Source organism: Triturus cristatus, chromosome 9 (genome assembly GCF_964204655.1).
Source record: "Triturus cristatus chromosome 9, aTriCri1.1, whole genome shotgun sequence".
Lineage (NCBI taxonomy): Eukaryota > Metazoa > Chordata > Amphibia > Caudata > Salamandridae > Triturus > Triturus cristatus.
Genome location: NC_140592.1, coordinates 224,854,906 through 224,874,536, shown reverse-complemented (window position 1 = coordinate 224,874,536; position 19,631 = coordinate 224,854,906). Strand labels below are relative to the sequence as shown.

The following is a 19,631-nucleotide window of genomic DNA, read 5'->3' as shown; positions in this document are numbered from 1 at the left end:
ACACCTCCTGTCTCAGGGCACTGCTGGGAGGACTCTGCACACACCCCTCCTGTCTCAGGGCACTGCTGGGAGTGATAGGCCCCCACCCCTCCTGTCTCAGGGCACTGCTGGGAGACATCAGGCATTCCCCCCCCTGGGACCCCCCCTACAGTACATAGCATGTGTGTCACACCTGGACACAATGGCAGAAGTCACAGTCACTAAAAAGGGACACAGTCTGTGCCAGTGGACACTGAACTCACCTGATAACCTGGTCGCCCATACAGCATGGGGTACCGTGGGAGGATCAAATCCACCAAAGCCATGTTCTCCTCCAGGGTGAATGGCTGTGACCTCTCCACAGCCCTTGACATGGTTCCAGGGAATCAGTAGCAGCAGCTGGGTCGTGGAATACAGAGATGTGCAGGCAAGTGCTCCCTCATGGGACCTGGCTGCCTTATATCTGCCTTGCTAGCCCATCTCATGCACAGGAGTACAGAGTGATTGGTCACTCACATTTGCATCCTATGTTTCCTCCAATCCCTTCAAACCTAGCAGTCTGTGTGTTCTCTATCGGTTTCATTCTCCTGCATGATGTCAGCCCCACAAACACATTGCAACAAAGTAGATTAATTCCAACTGACTTCTGCTGTGCACCTTCCAGAACAAATTCAAAATTTGAACTTGGTCTCCATGACAACCAGCATGCATGTAGGCCTTAATACGTGTCCCTCATGTGTCCCCTATGTAATTTGGAGCTTCACACACAGGTACGGTGCGTTCCGGGGCCCTAGGGCACCCCAAATGCATTGCAACGGCCCGTACACGCGTGCCCACGTTCACTATCACTATGGGTGTCCTCGAGTATGCGTACTCGTAGTGGTACGGGCCGTACACACGCCTGTACGCTCCCTATCACTATGGCTGGCCTCGCGTATGCGTACACGTTGTGATAGTGAGCGTACACGCGTGTGTACGGCCCGTACCACTACGAGTACGCATACGCGAGGCCACCCATAGTGATAGGGAGCGTACAGGCGTGTGTACGGCCCGTACCACTACGAGTACGCATACGCAAGGCCACCCATAGTGATAGGGAGCGTACAGGCGTGCGTACGGCCCTACCACTATGGGTGTTCTTGCGTATGCGTACTCGTAGTGGTACGGGCCGTACACATGCCTGTACGCTCGCCATCACGATGGGTACACATACAGCAGCACTCCCATAGTGATATGGGAACGTACACAGGCCCTCTTCGCAGCAGTACAGTGGTTTTCACACATCACAGTGGTGACAGGCGGCACACAGGTAGGGATAGGGCGGACATACTTGTCCATGGATGGACATACTTGTCCATGGATGGACATACTTGTCCATGAATGGACATACTTGTCCATTAATTGACATCAAGGCATCGTCTGTGCATTACTACATGTGTGGGGCACAGGTGTGACGGCCTGTGATGTGGAACATTACTCCTGAGTCGAGAAGGCACCAGATGTATAATGAGATGTCTACAGATGTACTGTGTGATGGTGCAATGTGTGCCAGGCATGCCCTTGACTCCTTTGACATGTGTGCATGTCGTACTGCACACTTGGGGTGAGCGTCACTGGCATGGCACGGACACCAACACACGGAAGTGTCCCCTGATGCCCGGTACAGGGGTTACCACACCTGACTTGTCACTACCCACGGTGCACAATGTAACTATGTCATGTATGTGTGGGGGCTTCCCATCAGGTTGATGTTGGAGCACCCTCAAAAGCTGCAGCCGTTGCAGCAACCAACATGTGTCTGTGTGTAGATTGACATTGCACACTGTTCCGCACACCATGCCACATGTGGTATCGGATGTGAGGTGCACATGTATGCATGGGACACGGAGTAGCGTGACAAGGACATGTCTGCATCCTCACAATGAATGTGTGGTGAGTCATGACATGTGCACCTTCATGCCAAGGTGTGTGGGCTGTCCTGGTGTCATGTCATGTGACCTGTGGCTCTAGTGTTCCGCTACCAGTCTCTGCAATCGGCATCCTACTTCTGCTGATGTGTGGGCGTATGTCACTCCTGTCTTGCGTCTGGCTGTTCACTTGCACTGGGACACAGCTATTCCCATGGCATGGCATGGGGAGGTTCTCAATCTCCGTGTGTAGCTGGGTCTTGGTAGGAGTGTCACCTTGCATCCATACGTGTCCTGGGCATGTAGCACATACCTGACTCCCTATGTAGCATATGTGTATTGACAGATTAACATGTGCTCAGTACATATGAATTGTTGTCGTAGTGCACTCACTCTTCCTTGTCACTTCCAAATTACTGCAGAGCGCCGCCTCTTGCCCGAGCAATTCCGGACTTGGCTGACATGCGGGAGAATGACAGCATCCGGCTCTACCGCTTCCCCCAACCGTTGATTCTGGAGTTGACGGCGAGACTGGCACCACACCTGCAACCGCAGCACAGGTATCCTACGGCACTGACACCCCAGCTGAAGGTAATGGCTGCCCTACATTTTCTTGCCACGGGTACCTTTCAATATACCATAGCTCATGTTGGTGGCATGTCCCAGAGCATGTTCTGCCGTGTGCTGCATGATTTCTTAGAGGCCATGTTGATTCACCTGGATGACTTCATCAAGTTCCCAACCCCTGAACAGTTGACTGCGGTCAAGCGTGGATTCTATGCCCTGGGAGGGATGCCCCATGTCATTGGGTCCATAGATGAAACACATGTAGCTTTGGTACCACCACACGCACGGGAGGTGGCATACCGCAATCGGAAGCACTACCACTCCATCAATGCCCTTGTGGTGTGTCAGTCCAACATGGTGATTTCACATGTCTGTGCTCGTTTTCCAGGATCAGCACACGATGCCTACATCATGAGGCGTAGCAGGATGCCTGAAATGATGATGCAGCTGCGCAACGAAAGAGCATGTGTTGTTGGTGGGTACAGTTTGTCTGTCCTGTATTTTGCATAGCCTACCAGCACGACCGCTTCACCACTTCTAACGATGTCCATGTGCTTCCCATGTAGGGGACGCTGGCTATCCCAACATGCCATGGCTGCTCACACCTCTCCGCAACCCCATCACGCCGGCCCAGCTCCGCTACAACACCGCCCATGGCCGGACAAGGCGAGTGATAGAGAGGACGTTTGGCCTGCTGAAGAGCCGATTTCGGTGCCTCCACAAGACCGGCTGCCCGCTCCTTATGCCCCTGCGAGGGTCTGCAAAATCTTCATGGTCTGCTGCATGCTGCACAACATGGCAGTTGAGAGAGCTGTGCCACTCATCCTGGATCAACATGACGAGGACCATCCACCCGTGGAGGACGAAGGGCTTGGCAATGGGGCTAGTGATGTGGAGGATGTGGAGCCGCAAGAGGACATCCGGACTCGGCTCATACGCGACTTCTTTGCTTAGTGGTGAGTACCAGTGTCTGAGTGTGCACGCATTGGTCCCCGTGTGGCATGTGTTGTGATGTGTGTCTCCACCGGCATGTATGGCACGTGAGTCAGAGGTGTGTGTGGGTGTGTCACTGGAGTGATGGTGGCAGTGATGGTTGTATTTCCCCAGTCATAATTGTGACCTAGCATGTTGTCATCCATACATGTGTCGAGTAAATGCACATGCAAGTGGCTGTGCTTTTTGTGGCTGACTTCTTGTGTGTCTCTCTTCCCCAGGTACTTGCGCATGCCGTCTGCTGCTTGCATTGTTGTGGCACTGCTATTCCTCATGGACACGTCATTGTGGGCTGACTCAGCGTCACAGGCACGGACACGTTTGGAAGTCTCCATAGGGTAAGGGATGCATCAGGGGTGTATTGGGTGTGGCAGTTGTTCACGATGTATGCACACTGCCCCTGTCGATGTTTGGTTCCTCTGCAGCCATGTAGCATCACCATGGGACACGACATGCAGCTGTGTACACCTGACTAGATGGTCTGCCTGGTTGACAGTCATCAGTGATGGGATAGTGGATTGTGATGATGGCATCAATGTGTGTGACACTGCCCTCGGACACATACGGTTAGCATTGGCTTGACATGGTGTGGGACTTCCACATCAGCGGATCAATGGTGTATGGCAGTCTCTCCGTGAGCAGCTGTGGGTGTTTAGCTGTTAGCCGACAATTGTGTGCCAGTTCCATGGCTAACACGCATTTGTGCTGCAGAAGGGGGGTGCCAGTGTTGGACCCACATGTTACTCCACAAGATGTGTTCATGTGTACTTCAAGTTGCCTCTGCAATCCCGAAAACATGACTAATAAAGGTGTCCCTATGCCTCCAAGGTGCCTCTTCTCCGTCAATGCTGGTGTGTTGCCACGGTGCATCCAGCATGTCTGGCATGGTTTTCCCTGATAGTGGCTATGTGTGGATGTGTCGAGTAGCAAGATGCAAGCTGTGTGTGTGGGCTGAGACTGTGTATTGGGCATGATGTCCATGACTGTGTGGGTATTGTGACATGTGCCATCCCCATGCATCCAACGTTGGCCAGGCCCCCATTCTCTGCATCCACCAGACTCAAGCTTGCAGGACATGGTTCTGCCACCTGTCTACACATACCTGGGTGCCCCCCAGGACCCTGGACATGATCCCTGACCTCTGCGCATGACTGTTGCTGTACTCAATGTGTCTGTCAGCACGGTTGTGCGGCCACCCCCTCAGCTGGTTGGGCCCATCACGGGTGTGTATGGTGCTCCATGTCTGTCTTGACTAATACACTGTGACCCGTGTGTCCTGTGCCAGACTCAGGCCCCAGGGTGTGGATGGTTGGAGTCAAAAGAGAGCTCAGGCATGTTTAGACTTTACAACACACATGTAAGGTAATAATGCAACCAGCAGCCATCTTCTCTTCATGGTGTGAATTTTTATTTGGGGGGGGGGGATAAAGTGAGGGGCTTTCCGGGAGTTTGGAATCCAAAGTTCAGTAGGGGAGTTGGTGTCCTTGCCATTTGAAATCCTCAGAGTCCATGCCACAGTCTTTGTCAACATTGGTCAGACAGTGACCAGCAGGGCCATGTGGCAGAGAATGTCTCTTGATGCTGTGATGCTGTTGCTCCAGTGGGCCAGGTGCCAGGCCAGGTGTCCTGGGAGATGGTGATGTTGCGCCGACCCTCACGGTCTTTTCCGTGGACGACCCGCCCTCCTGCGGGGACCCTCAGAAGCAGGCCGTGACGACGTCTGGGATGCTCCATCGGATGTTTCCTCCTCCTCCTCCTGATCCCTCCCTGTGGGTGGTGATGTTCTCCGCCTTCTGGCACAGGGAGGGTCGGCCATGTTGTCGGCCATCCGACGGAGTGTATCGTGAATTCCCGTGTACGCCGTCACGAGCTCAGCCTGTCCGTCCTCCATCCTCCGTTGGTGTTGCAGTAGACAGGCATGTAGCTCCGCATGTTGCTGGGCCTGCTGGGTCTTGATCCCCTCGAGGACAGACACAACCTGGGCCAGGCCCGTGGTGTCCTGCCGGTATGTGTCCATGATGTTACGGACATGGGCAAATACCGGTTCCCCAGCCAACTGGTCAGGCTCGCGCCTCTGCCGTCCTCCACTCCCACCACCCCTGCCCACTTGCACCTGGCCTGCCCTTGTGGGTACATCGGGTCTCCGGGACCCCTGAGGGGTGGCATTGGCGTTGTCGCCTGCCTCCTCCTGGGTGCCCGGGACACCGTGTCCCTCCTGGCCAGCCTGGCTGCATTGTGGTGGTGGGGCAGGGATCCTGGGTGTCTCCTGGGATGTGGCAGGAGTGGGGGTGGTGGTTGGCACAGTTGTACCTGATGCAGGTGCTGCAGGTGGTTGGACACCAGAGGTGCCAGGTCGGTCGGGGTCGTCCACAGAGTGGTGAGAGTCGTCGCTGCCGGTGGGATCGGGCTCCCGCAGATCCGGGTCCTGTGAGTCTTCCCCCCCAGTGTTGGGGGGTGAACCACGACGTTGACCTGTGTGTGAGAGAGACAATGTTAATTTTGGTCCATGCAACATCCATGTTTCATCAGTTTCAAAGTTGGCACTTTTCCTTTTGAAATTAGGATCTGTCTTGCATTCCACTCACAGTGCACTTGTGCATGGGTGTGTCCCTTGGACACCACTTTGGCCCCTTTAAATATGTGTGGCACAGTCTTACTTGCTGCGTCAAGTGTGACTGCAGTCAGCAGTGGAGTGGGCAGGTGTGGCGAGCCATGCATTGGCGCCTTCCGTGTAGCACTGTACATGTGCACATGGAGTGGATCCACACACTTATATAATGCAGGTAGCTGTCGTTGTGCTCGTGAACAGGTTGTGACATGGGCCTGTGTTTTGCCATGGGGAAGAGGGGGGGTTCTGGCACTGGCCACCCTTGGCTACATGCACGCAGTCTACCTGCTGTCGAGCAGACATTTCCACACACCACACAGCTGATTTGCTCTCCCTGTGTCTCCCTCCCTCTCTGTCCCCCTCTCCCTCCCTCTGTGTGTCAGCCTCCTCCCTCTGTCCGTGTCCCTGTGTCTCCCTCCCTCTCTGTCCCCCTCTCCCTCCCTCCGTGTGTCAGCCTCCTCCCTCTGTCCGTGTCCCTGTGTCTCCCTCCCTCTCTGTCCCCCTCTCCCTCCCTCCCTGTCCCCCTCTCCCTCCCTCTCTGTCCCCCTCTCCCTCCCTCCGTGTGTCAGCCTCCTCCCTCTGTCCGTGTCCCTGTGTCTCCCTCCCTCTCTGTCCCCCTCTCCCTCCCTCTCTGTCCCCCTCTCCCTCCCTCTCTGTCCCCCTCTCCCTCCCTCTCTGTCCCCCTCTCCCTCCCTCTGTGTGTCACCCTCTGTCACCTCAGCCCAGCTTCCTAGACACACACTTTTTCCAGTCCTTTGAATGGCCCTTGGCTTGTTGCTGTGAGTTTGTTTCTGATCTCCAGGCACCCATTGGGTGTAGTGTCTGTGTGTGCGCTGCTGCTGTGGTTGTGTGTGCTGCCACTCTTTCACAGTGTTGGCTGTTCATTAGCTGCTGTCATGTGCAAAACAGTGCCTTCACCCCCATGTGTTGATGCAAGGCGTCCGCCATTTGCTGGCGAGTATTTGCTGTGTGGGGACACACTGTTTGTCTGGCTGTGACCTGGGCCATATGGGCAGTGGGCATTGTTGTCTGCTTCTGAGTTGCACTATGTGAATTTTGTGGCCCACCCTCCCGCCCTCCGGGTTACCGTGTCATGTGTTGGTGTCTGCTGTGGCCTGTGACTTGACATTGTCCAGCTGGGTGCATGGGGCATGGTGGCGGCAGTGGCATGTGCGTGTTCATGGAGTGTGGGTGAGTCATGCGATAGCTTGGGGTGGTTGCGTGCCTGTTTGTGAGTTTGGTTGTGGATGACGTTCCCCCCATGTGAGGTGCGTTGTTTGTGTACTCACCCGGGTCTCGGAGTCCTCCTAATCCTTCGACTGCCTCCACCGGCTGTATGGCCATCACCCTCTCCTCCCAGGGCTGGTAGTGTACGGGTCTGCGGGAGGGCCCTCCTCCAGTGGCGTTGGCCTGGTTGTGTTTCTCCAGCATCTTGGCTCGGACCCTCCTCCGCAGATCGTACCACCTGGCTTGGCATTCCTGCCTGGTCCTTCTGGTGTCCGCAACAGCATTCACAGTATCGACGATGGTCTGCCACATGGCTGTTTTTGCTGCAATGCTGGTCTGTCTGACCAATGTTCCAAAGAGCTGTGGCTCGACTCTGAGGATTTCATCAACAAGGACCTCCAACTCTCGGTTACTGAACTTTGGATTCTTGTTAGTGGGCATGGTGAGGGGTGTGGGTGTGGATGGTGGGGGGTGTGTGTGGATGGTTGTGGGTGTGTGGGTGTGGTTGTGCAGGTGTGTGTGTGTGAATGTGATGAGGGGGTGTTTGTGAAGGTGGTTGTGTGAAGGTGTGCAAGTGTAAGGTGTGTTGAAGCTTGTAGTATGGTTCTGTGGTGTCTGGCAGCAGTGAGTCTGTTGCAAAGGCTCATGGTTTGTGTGTGTGTGCCCTTTTTATTGGTCCATTGGTGGGTGTGGCTGTGTTTGAAGTTTGGGTGGGTGTGTTATAAGGAGTGGTGGTGTTTTGGGCCTCTGTTTGTTTTTGGCAGTTGCAGGTCAGTGAAGGTGTTTTTGTAGTGTTTGTTGGCCATGTTTAGTGGCTTTGTGCCATTCGTATAGTGTATTCTTGTGTTGTTTTGTTTAGTCCTGGTTGTGTACGTGCGTTTTGAGCGTGTGTACGGTGTGCACATGGGCCATTTGGTTGTACGGTGCTGTCCTTGTGTGTGGCTTGGTACGACTCGTACATGCGGTTGTGATGTTGGGGCCTGGGGTGCGCTCCGTACTTAGGAGGTTGTATTGGGGGTGCGACGGGAACGTACTGGGGTGTACATTGACGGTGGTACGACACGTACAGGGGTGGGGGTTCGACTCGAACGTACTGGGGTGTACATAGACGGTGGTACGACACGTACAGGGGTGGGGGTTCGACTCGAACGTACTGGGGTGTACATAGACGGTGGTACGACACGTACAGGGGTGGGGGTCCGACTCGAACGTACTGGGGTGTACATACATGGGGGTCGGACACGTACAGGGGTGGGGGTTCGACTCGAACGTACTGGGGTGTACATAGACGGTGGTACGACACGTACAGGGGTGGGGGTTCGACTCGAACGTACTGGGGTGTACATAGACGGTGGTACGACATGTACAGGGGTGGGGGTTCGACTCGAACGTACTGGGGTGTACATAGACGGTGGTACGACACGTACAGGGGTGGGGGTTCGACTCGAACGTACTGGGGTGTACATAGACAGTGGTACGACACGTACAGGGGTGGGGGTCCGACTCGAACGTACTGGGGTGTACATACATGGGGGTCAGACACGTACAGGGGTGGGGGTTCGACTCGAACGTACTGGGGTGTACATACATGGGGGTCGGACACGTACAGGGGTGGGGTTCGACTCAAACGTACTGGGGTGTACATAGACAGTGGTACGACACGCACAGCGGTGGGGGTTCGACTCGAACGTACTGGGGTGTACATACATGGGGGTCAGACACGTACAGGGGTGGGGGTTCGACTCGAACGTACTGGGGTGTACATACATGGGGTCGGACACGTACAGGGGTGGGGGTTCGACTCGAACGTACTGGGGTGTACATAGACGGTGGTACGACATGTACAGGGGTGGGGGTTCGACTCGAACGTACTGGGGTGTACATAGACGGTGGTACGACACGTACAGGGTGGGGGTTTGACTCGAACGTACTGGGGTGTACATAGACGGTGGTACGGCACGTACAGGTGTGGGGGTCTGACTCGAACGTACTGGGGTGTACATACATGGGGGTCAGACACGTACAGGGGTGGGGGTTCGACTCGAACGTACTGGGGTGTACATACATGGGGTCGGACACGTACAGGGGTGGGGGTTCGACTCGAACGTACTGGGGTGTACATACATGGGGGTCGGACACGTACAGGGGTGGGGGTTCGACTCGAACGTACTGGGGTGTACATACATGGGGGTCGGACACGTACAGGGGTGGGGGTTCGACTCGAACGTACTGGGGTGTACATAGACGGTGGTACGACACGTACAGGGGTGGGGGTTCGACTCGAACGTACTGGGGTGTACATAGACGGTGGTACGGCACGTACAGGTGTGGGGGTCTGACTCGAACGTACTGGGGTGTACATACATGGGGGTCAGACACGTACAGGGGTGGGGGTTCGACTCAAACGTACTGGGGTGTACATACATGGGGTCGGACACGTACAGGGGTGGGGGTTCGACTCGAACGTACTGGGGTGTACATACATGGGGGTCGGACACGTACAGGGGTGGGGGTTCGACTCGAACGTACTGGGGTGTACATAGACGGTGGTATGACACGTACAGGGGTGGGGGTACGACTCGAACGTACTGGGGTGTACATAGGCAGTGGTACGACACGTACAGGGGTGGGGGTTCGACTCGAATGTACTGGGGTGTACATACATGGGGGTCGGACACGTACAGGGGTGGGGGTTCGACTCGAACGTACTGGGGTGTACATAGACAGTGGTACGACACGTACAGGGGTGGGGGTTCGACTCAAACGTACTGGGGTGTAGATAGACGGTGGTACGACACGTACAGGGGAGGGGGTTCGACTCGAACGTACTGGGGTGTACATAGACGGTGGTACGACACGTACAGGGGTGGGGGTCCGACTCGAACGTACTGGGGTGTACATACATGGGGGTCGGACACGTACAGGGGTGGGGGTTCGACTCGAACGTACTGGGGTGTACATACATGGGGGTCGGACACGTACAGGGGTGGGGGTTCGACTCGAACGTACTGGGGTGTACATACATGGGGGTCGGACACGTACAGGGGTGGGGGTTCGACTCGAACGTACTGGTGTGTACATAGACAGTGGTACGACACGTACAGGGGTGGGGGTTCGACTCGAACGTACTGGGGTGTACATACATGGGGGTCGGACACATACAGGGGTGGGGGTTTGACTCGAACGTACTGGGGTGTACATAGACGGTGGTACGACACGTACAGGGGTGGGGGTTCGACTCGAACGTACTGGGGTGTACATAGACGGTGGTACGACACGTACAGGGGTGGGGGTTCGACTCGAACGTACTGGGGTGTACATAGACGGTGGTACGACACGTACAGGGGTGGGGGTTCGACTCGAACGTACTGGGGTGTACATAGACGGTGGTACGACACGTACAGGGGTGGGGGTCCGACTCGAACGTACTGAGGTGTACATACATGGGGGTCGGACACGTACAGGGGTGGGGGTTCGACTCGAACGTACTGGGGTGTACATACATGGGGGTCGGACACGTACAGGGGTGGGGGTTCGACTCGAACGTACTGGGGTGTACATACACGGGTGGGGGTGTACATACACGGGGGTACGTCTCAGACGTACGGGGGCGGGGGGGAGTGTTGGGCGCATATGCGGGCACATGTCTCCATGGTTGCTATGGGAGTTCGGTGCGGACGGTGTTTTTTCCATACGGTTGTCAGATCGGACGCACGGGATGGATCGTGATTCCTCGGTCGGACTTCACCTTTCACATTTGTACGGTAAATCGTCCGAGGACGTGTCGGACACATTTTCCGACCCGAGGACGTGTGGGAAATCATTCCCGATGCGGTTCGTATGGACTTTTTACCATGCGAATCGTGATTGCCAGTTCGTACGGCACTCGTACAATTCGTATGGTAAAAAGACCGGATACGAGTCGCACGGGGAATTGTTTTACCGGATCGTAATTGGCACCAATATGTTCCATCAAGGTTTGGGTGTTTCTCACTAATTATTTGATTTAACACACATATGTTGCTCAGTTTCCACAAAAGGTTGGGGCTTCTCTGGAAACAAAATGGAAAGCTTGGTTGCCTGGAGAAGCTAATGTTCTTTCATTGACTATCAAGTCTGACATTTTATTTGATTGGTATTCTAAAATAGGACTCATTTCTGGCCAACCTATCCTCATTCTGACTGAAATCCACATTGTTTTGGATTTTCTAGATATATTCTCCAACTAATTATTAATCCGTACTGTAGTAGGATCATCCATAGAATCCAATAGAAGCAAGGTATTGCTAGAATACCAACAGAGTTTGCACTCCTTGTTATTAAGGATGATCCCATCAGTATCATAATATAACTGGGACATGAAGGAGCAGCAGTTGGAGACATGGATAACAAGCTGCATAGTATGGATGTAGAGTGAGTGTCAGAAGATGCAGGTCATTATAGACCTTTAAGCAGCCAAATTTGAGGGTCATGGTCATCAGGTAGGGGTACCCAGTGGTATCTGCTGCTACTCTTAGCATGCCCTCTGGAGGTCCTGGAACAGCACTCGCTACCCATAGTGTCAGGCATTATCCGTCATGGTGGTTCCTATCAATGTTGGAGAAATTTGACAGATGGGTCTGTCAAACATGATAGACGGCCGTCAAACTTTTCCACTGTTTTCTATTTTTATTCCCAACTTGGGAGTTTGTTTTGAAAACTATTAAACAAATGCTCCCTATACCATAGGAGTTTTCCCCCATAGTGTGGGGGACATTATTTTTTTTCCTCTCCCTTGCTGCCAGGTGTTACCATACTGTAAGCAAAAGAAAAAAAACATATAATTCCATTCAACCTAAATAGGACAGACAGTGTTATGTGCTTCCTCCAATGGCCCTCAATCCATCGGGCCACTGGAGGAAGATTTACACAGAAAAAATAAATTTTATTTCATCTTGCATAAACCTGGTGGCTCGGCTGACTCAGAATCGGATGTGCTCACCGAGAGTTTGGCAGAGAGGGTACTCGTTTGCTGTTGTGATGGGGTACCCACTCTGTCAAACTCTAAATAAGGCCCCATGTCTCAATTTAATTCCTAAGTAGTAAACAGTTTAACAGAACCTAATTTGACCTTTCTAGCAAAGGTGGTCACTCATGCGCAGTAGTGTAGATAAAGCCTGAAGCAAACATTGTTTTCTTCATGGTATTGCATAGACTTACTTTTGCTAGTATTCTGAGTGCTGTAAAAGTGCCATTTAGTCTTACAGTGCATAAGTCCACCCCTGAAAACATGAGGTAAAAAGTAACTGCACCCAAACGGTTTTTTACCTTTCTATTGCGGCTATGATACATTGGAGCAGAAAATGTATCTGTGGTGTCGATGTCAAATTTCATACTTGGGATGCAATGAGTATTAACATAACCATCACATATGACTGAAATATATATCTGCAGAGAACACCATTATGTCCAGCCTGCTGCAATTTTCCAAAACACTGCATTAACACATTCCAGAGTAAATTGCTCTGTAATGTAGGAAACGTAATTTTAAACATCGGATGTGTCAGCAGGAAGTGTGTAGTGTACACCCACAGGGTAGGTTGCTCAATGTGAATACTGGGACATATTGAATATTAAAGAAAATTATATTTTCACAATAGAAAGTAGCAAAAAGATGTCTACCACTGTGAAGGCAAATTTATATCTTCCTTTTAGCAGGCCTAACTGAAAAAAAGGACTATGTTCACAATACAGCTCAGGAAAATTGTATCAACTTGCTTAAAAGCTATACTCCATTGTTTATCAAAAATCTAGTGAATGTAGATTTTGGCAATTTGAACTTGGCTGTAAGTTTTGTTGAATTTTTATATTTTGGGGTATTTCAAAGCAAAAGAGAAGAATGTTTGCTGAGAACAATAAACCACTTTTGAAGTGATGAAGACTAATGACATGCAAACACTGACCACTTAGATAGGATGATCCACCTGGGAGAAGTAAGGACAATTGATATCAGGAAGAGCCTCATCTTTAACATGGAAACCCCAAATGAGAACCCAAGTCAGAGAAGTATTTTCATCCATAAAGGTCCCTCGGCCATTTGTCTCTGCCCAGATAAGAAAGGGAAGCTTTCCAAATCAAAACAGAAAGGATAGGGATGCATCTGGGAGGGAAATCAGAGCTCTTGTTAGGGGAGCCTGATTCTAGTCATCGTTAATGAGGTACTGTGAGAAGGTTGACATTAAAGTGAATGAGGAAGTGCCTCAACAAATTGCTGGGTTTTGGTGGTAATTCTGACAGGACTTGGGATAGAGAATTCTCCAATCACTGGCTAGCACACATGATAAGAATTGTACCTCTTCACTAATTCCTCAGCTCAGACCATTCTTCGACTTTGAAGAATGCAAACTGATTGTTTTCAGCAAAAACTAAATAGCAATACATATGTAAAATATAATTTAGGATACCAAAATGTGCCTTCATGGTTTTTCTAATTATGTATAAAATACTAGTAAATGTAATACATTTACAGTTATACAAACATCACTGACCTGAAAATTCACATAATTCCATGTCATATACCAATCACATGATAAGGGTAACTAACTAATCAGAACAAATCTATGCCATGAGGACTCATTTGACACTAGTTCAGACCTATAACATAATTCAAAAGGAACAACAGTATCTAAATTGTTGGACCAAGAAACTTAAAGGACTCCTGACCTTCAGTTGCACCTAGGCACTGGAATTTCTTTACAATGGACATATGGCTGCTTTCTGTTCACTTCCATAGGGACAAAAAAAAGCCTGGATTTTTTATTATCATCACATTTAGATTTAGCTGGTTAGTTCTGAGTGGACTGCACTGGACCTTATGAAAACTAGGCCTGGGAGAAAAACTATGCTACACTCGCGGAGTGTGTGTAGTTTGCGCAACTACGAGCTACGCAAATCACACGTAGCACAGTGCAAAAAAGCGCAGCAGGCATTTTTTGCTCGCTCACGGTCCTCAACGTCAAGTTGGCGACCGCGAGCGAGCAAAATCAACATCCCCGCAAGACTTTTTCCTCATTCGCGATCGGCAACATCAAGTTGACAATTGCAAGCGTGGAAAATAAACCTCCCGGCGTGATTCTCAACGCGGGGAGGTCAGGCTCTCATTGCGAAGGGTCGCGTATGCTCACGTCCGCTCGCGATGAGAAACTACCAGTCCACGTTGAGAAAGCTGCCGCTCGAGTACAAATCTACTCAAGCGGCAGAAAACGACCGCTTGCATTGTGCATGATGCCGTTTGCAATGATTGCACAGTGCGGACAAGCATCCAGCACTGTGCAATCATTGCGAACAGCATTTCCCTACGGCACTTCGCAGTTCGTGTAGCTAAGCGTAGCGTGCGTAGTGCAAAGTGCACTTTGCATAGCTATGCATAGCTACGCGTAGCGCGACTACGTGAACTACGCCCAGGGTTAATAAAAACTCAGGCTGTGAAGTGACCTAGGTCCTTGATCCCTCCTCTTTGGCCAGCTGTACCAGAAACCCGGAGTGACTTCCCGGAAACAAGAAACAGTGAGACTGAGGGGAGTATGTAGAGTTTGGCGCATGAGATACTCACTCCCATCCGCCATATAACAAGTACGTAATAGCATATTGCACTTGTAATATGTTGGATGGGATATTAGCCACCTTTTGACACAGTATTGGGTCCATTAAAATCTAAATAGGTCCCTTTGTATTTTTTCTAAGTTCGAGGGGATCAGGGCAAGTCACTGAGGAGTGCCCAAAAAAAGCAACTGAGGTGGCTACAGATTGCTGATTTGTCCCGCTTGAATATTTTTCAGCCTGTATTTAATGCCCCAGTTCAGCCTCTGAAGAGACACATTCAGGCTTCCTGCATTGCCCTGTGGAAAGAATGGGAACCAAAAAATAGAATATCAAAAACTGAAGGCTTCAGTGGGAGTTTAATGGCAATGTACCTAATTTTAAGGGATCCTCGCCGACTTTACCAGCCTACATTGACCCATTGAAGGCTTTGAAGAATCAGAGATACAACAAAACTGCATTGTAAAGCTTTTCACTGGTGTGATCTGCTGCTTTGACTGGTGTGACCCACTAGGCTTACTAGACCCCGTCTCCATGGCAGTTGGTTTAAAATCATGCATATGTTGTGTTCCACCCAAGATTTACTTTCATTCACACATTGCTAGTTCTGTGTGCTCTTTCTTTAAAATCTGAAAATACATATCTCAAGTTTAAATGTATTTATTTTTTATTTATTGTTATGTTATATTGCATATTACATTTTTCTAATGTGGAGTTTTTGCATGGTGTGTTCTCATTTTTAATGTTGTTTGGTACTGCTTGAAACTGACCTGCATTTCTGTTGGGAGTTCCAGGCTGCCTGTGCCATAGCTACCACGGGTAAAACAGAGTTGATCACTGAGGGCCTTATTAGAGTACAGCAGTCCTGAGGACCGCCGTACTAGTGGTGGCAGTCCGACTACCGCCGCCACTGCGAGTCCGCCCACAGTATTCTGAGTGTGGAGTCAGATCACCACAAGACCACCAGCTCTGCAGAGATCAAGGACCCCACTGCGCTGGTGGTCTGCAACCGTCCTCAATATGCTACCAGACATATTACGAGTTGCCTTTCCACTGCCCTCTTCACATTTTGCACAGTGGAACAAACCAGAACCATCCTACGTATGCCATAATGTGCGCACATATAACTCAGTTTATTAGAAAATAAAAAATAAAATCCTTACTTTTTCAAGAAATGTATGGCTCTATATGTGAATTTGCAAATCCGTGCCCAAATTTGTTTATATGATTCCTACAAGAAATACTGTTTGTTTTGGGATAAGTTACTGCCCCTTAGGGACACCTCACATCCTCCTGGGGTTCATGGACTCTCTCTCTTCTTCTCCTTATTGCCCCTCTTTCACAATTTTCCGGATGCAAGCTCTAGTGCCTGACATCCTTTATTGATTGTTGCAACATAAAACTTCAGTTGCTGCCAGCCACTCAGGTTACATGGATCCTCAAATCTCCTTAGTATTGACTGATACCACATTAGATGAAGGATAACTTGTCTCCATCTGCCAATAGGATTTGTTTCTTGTACAAATATACTTTTTTCCAGGGATGTGAGGATCTGGATTTTTGAAGGATCCACAAGTTAACAATGAAGACACCTGGAAAAGAAACTCCTCAAAGCCCACCCTGTACCATTTGCAACACAAATGTATCAGAAACTACTCAATATGTTCACATCATATAAGAAATAGGCATTGCTTGATGACGCTTTCAGGTTTGGTGTAATCCTGTTCAATGGTGTATGCTGCAGAGGAGAGTAAAATGTCACATTAAAGTTAAAAAGGAAAACAACCTTTTCAACCTTTACATTCCCCCAGATGGAATTTTGCAACTCAAACCTTACCCTCCAACAATATTTCATTGACAGTGTTTGTGCTAATTTGTATATAACTAAAATTCACTAAATACACAATTAAAGTCACTTAAAGGGCACAACCAACATCTAAAAACCATAGTAAATGTCTATTTATGGTTGGCCACTCAAACAATAACTTGCCCTCCAATGCTTGTGCAAAGCCTTGCACCCAATCTACTTTGTGGCCTATGCTATAGGACAGACACAGCTCCTAACCTGGCGAGCAGCGATTTGAAAAACATTTGGCTTCACCTGGAGATTTGGAAATCTCTGGGTGCATTTCTGGATCCAAGAGTCTAGTATAGAATATCTAAGTATTAGATCAACAAATATATGGGTGGATCAAGTAATCCTGCATGAAAAATTGGGTTTCTTCCCCTCTGGGAACCCTCATATTTTCTCTAAGATCATGGGATACTCACCTCCCTCTGATGCAACCCTGACACTTTTTTTCTGGCCATTGTTTTGGTGTCTAGTATCTTGTGAAGCTTATCCGCAACAAATATTTACAACACAAAATCCGGTCATCGGACAATCCATGTATCCTGCATCAGTTAAAGGAAAAATGTTCTCTCATCTAATTTATTTTTCAAATTTTGACACATAGATCCTCCTTGAATGTGCAGAGCATCTCCAAATTAATTGTCACAATATGCAATTCATTGAATCCTTCATAGCAAGCCTCGCATATTGTCTTTATGCAAATATCTCCCAAACTACAGCATGGATTGAGAACAAACCACAAGACAGTTCACATTTTGAGTAAAGTTCTAGTGTCCTGCTAAATTTAGTTTAGTTCCATATGGCCATGTTTGCTGCAGTACAGAGCAAATATGTCTATAGAAGCTAGAATAAGAAGCCCAACTTTTTGACCCCTTTCTAACTTTTTCTTCGGGCACTGATCTGAGAGAAATTTGATATCCCGAAACGTAGCCACTTTTTCACTAAATGTATGGATATTTAATAATAGTTGTTAAACAGTGTCAAAGCAAACCACAAAAAACATCTTTTCAATGCACAGTGAGACTTAGCCATAACGTTAATCCTCTAACCAAATTTCTAAAAAAAAAAAATGTATAAAAATCTCAGACAAAAATATCAATGTCAGTGAACTTATGGTTATCATCCAAAACTTAAAAATCAATGGAAATTTGCTAGGCATATTTAGTAACTCTTCATAATTTCTGGGAGCAATGCTCAAGACTCCACATATTAAAACATCACAGGGAATGACACAGTTGACATCACTGAATATAAACATGGTAAGATCATCAATGCTTCAGATAGAGCACCGGGTAGAAAGACCTGACCTATGCCATTCCTCTTTTTTTTCTTACACATAAGTGCATAGTATGTTGCCAGCCCTGTAAATAACGCACACGGGATGTGGCTGAATCACAGAGCACATCTAGATGTAGGACACCGACCAGGGCTTGATAGGGTCATATGCCCAATAGATTAGTTGTACAGGCCCTCCACTTGCCACCTATAAGGCCATAGTGTTCTTCTGTGTGTAGGATGTATGAGGCATGTTCCTATGACAAGAATTTGACACATACAAATTGTGACATAAGAATCTGTTTCTGGCAGTCAACTATACTGCTCATATTCACATTTTAGTTTACAAACTAATTTGTGAACACAATTGCAATATATCTATAGGTTTCCCCACCCTTATTTTTTAATTTCTGTTTTAATCCATTGAATGTGTTTTCACACAAAAGGATCATAACTCAAAGTAACCTGAACTGAAAAGATCTCAGACTGATTGAGTAACACAACAGAAAGAATACATTTTGGATTGGGAAATTAAATCATAATGTGTAAAATTGCAAATATTTTTAATGAAATTACAGCATGGTGCCCAATTGTGAAGCACAAATATTTGTGAAATCTTGGCTATCTAATGATAGAGAAAAAGATTATTGTTAAGCAGTGAAAATGCTCTTAACCTGTTTTTTTCTGGGAGTGCAGTTTCTCCAAAGTGATAAATTTACCTCCTATATCAATTCTAGGGGATGAACAAGACATCTTTTAAAATATGTGGAAAATTAACTTGGAACTATATTCTATAGTGTGTCATATATTGTATAAATGCTTTTTCAGTTGCTTATTGTAATATTTTGCCAGTTGCCTTCTCTTTTTATGTTTCCCTCCATATGTCTCCTTTTATAACTTGAGTATTAAGATACTATATTGAAATGTAATTTTTAATATTATATTATATGTATTGTAATGTCCAGAATATATTTGATGCTTTAACATGACTTTCACCTAGACTTTATCATGTTTGGCACAGCTTTCTTTCATTTTGAGTATCATATTAAATAAAGAGCTGATGCCACTTACCTATTTCTCCAATGTGTCTGCCGTTGGAGATATGTTCGGATGGGAATCCTGTGAAAGAAAATGATATATTTAGGTTACTCATGTAATGAGAGTAAAATAGGAGATGCCATTATCAGAACATTTATTATTGTGCATCAGAGATATTAAAATGTTTATCAACCTCTTTTGGGTAACTGAAGAATCATTTTGCAATTCACCAGAGAATATTGATGAATATTGAAAGAAGTGAGGTGTATGCACAAGCATTGTCTAGGAGACCACAGCAACGTTAGAAAGTCTAGTACACATATACATAACACATCATTATGGGTACGAATAATGAACATATATGTTCATCATCAACACCTCCCTCGACACTGCCACCTTCCCTGAGAGCTGGAAGCACGCCGAACTCAGCGCTCTACTAAAGAAACCAACGGTTGACCCCACCGAACTCAAGAACTACCACCCCATCTCGCTCCTCCCGTTTCCAGCCAAAGTCATCGAGAAGACCATCAACAAGCGAGACGACTGGTTCCCTCGACCCTTCCCAGTCAGGCTTCCGGGCCAACCACAGCACCGAGACCGCCCTCAT

General features: G+C 48.7%; 1 protein-coding gene across 2 annotated transcripts in view; it reads right to left on the bottom strand.

Annotated features, from left to right (window-relative positions):
- The window catches only part of TAFA1 (TAFA chemokine like family member 1), a 1,179,244-nt gene that overhangs the window by 540,169 nt on the left and 619,444 nt on the right, over positions 1-19,631 (bottom strand). For both annotated transcript variants that reach the window (XM_085624775.1, XM_085624776.1), the window contains exon 3: positions 19,058-19,105. In XM_085624775.1, the coding sequence (XP_085480901.1) occupies positions 19,058-19,105 (48 nt within the window). The remainder of the gene's footprint in view (positions 1-19,057; positions 19,106-19,631) is intronic.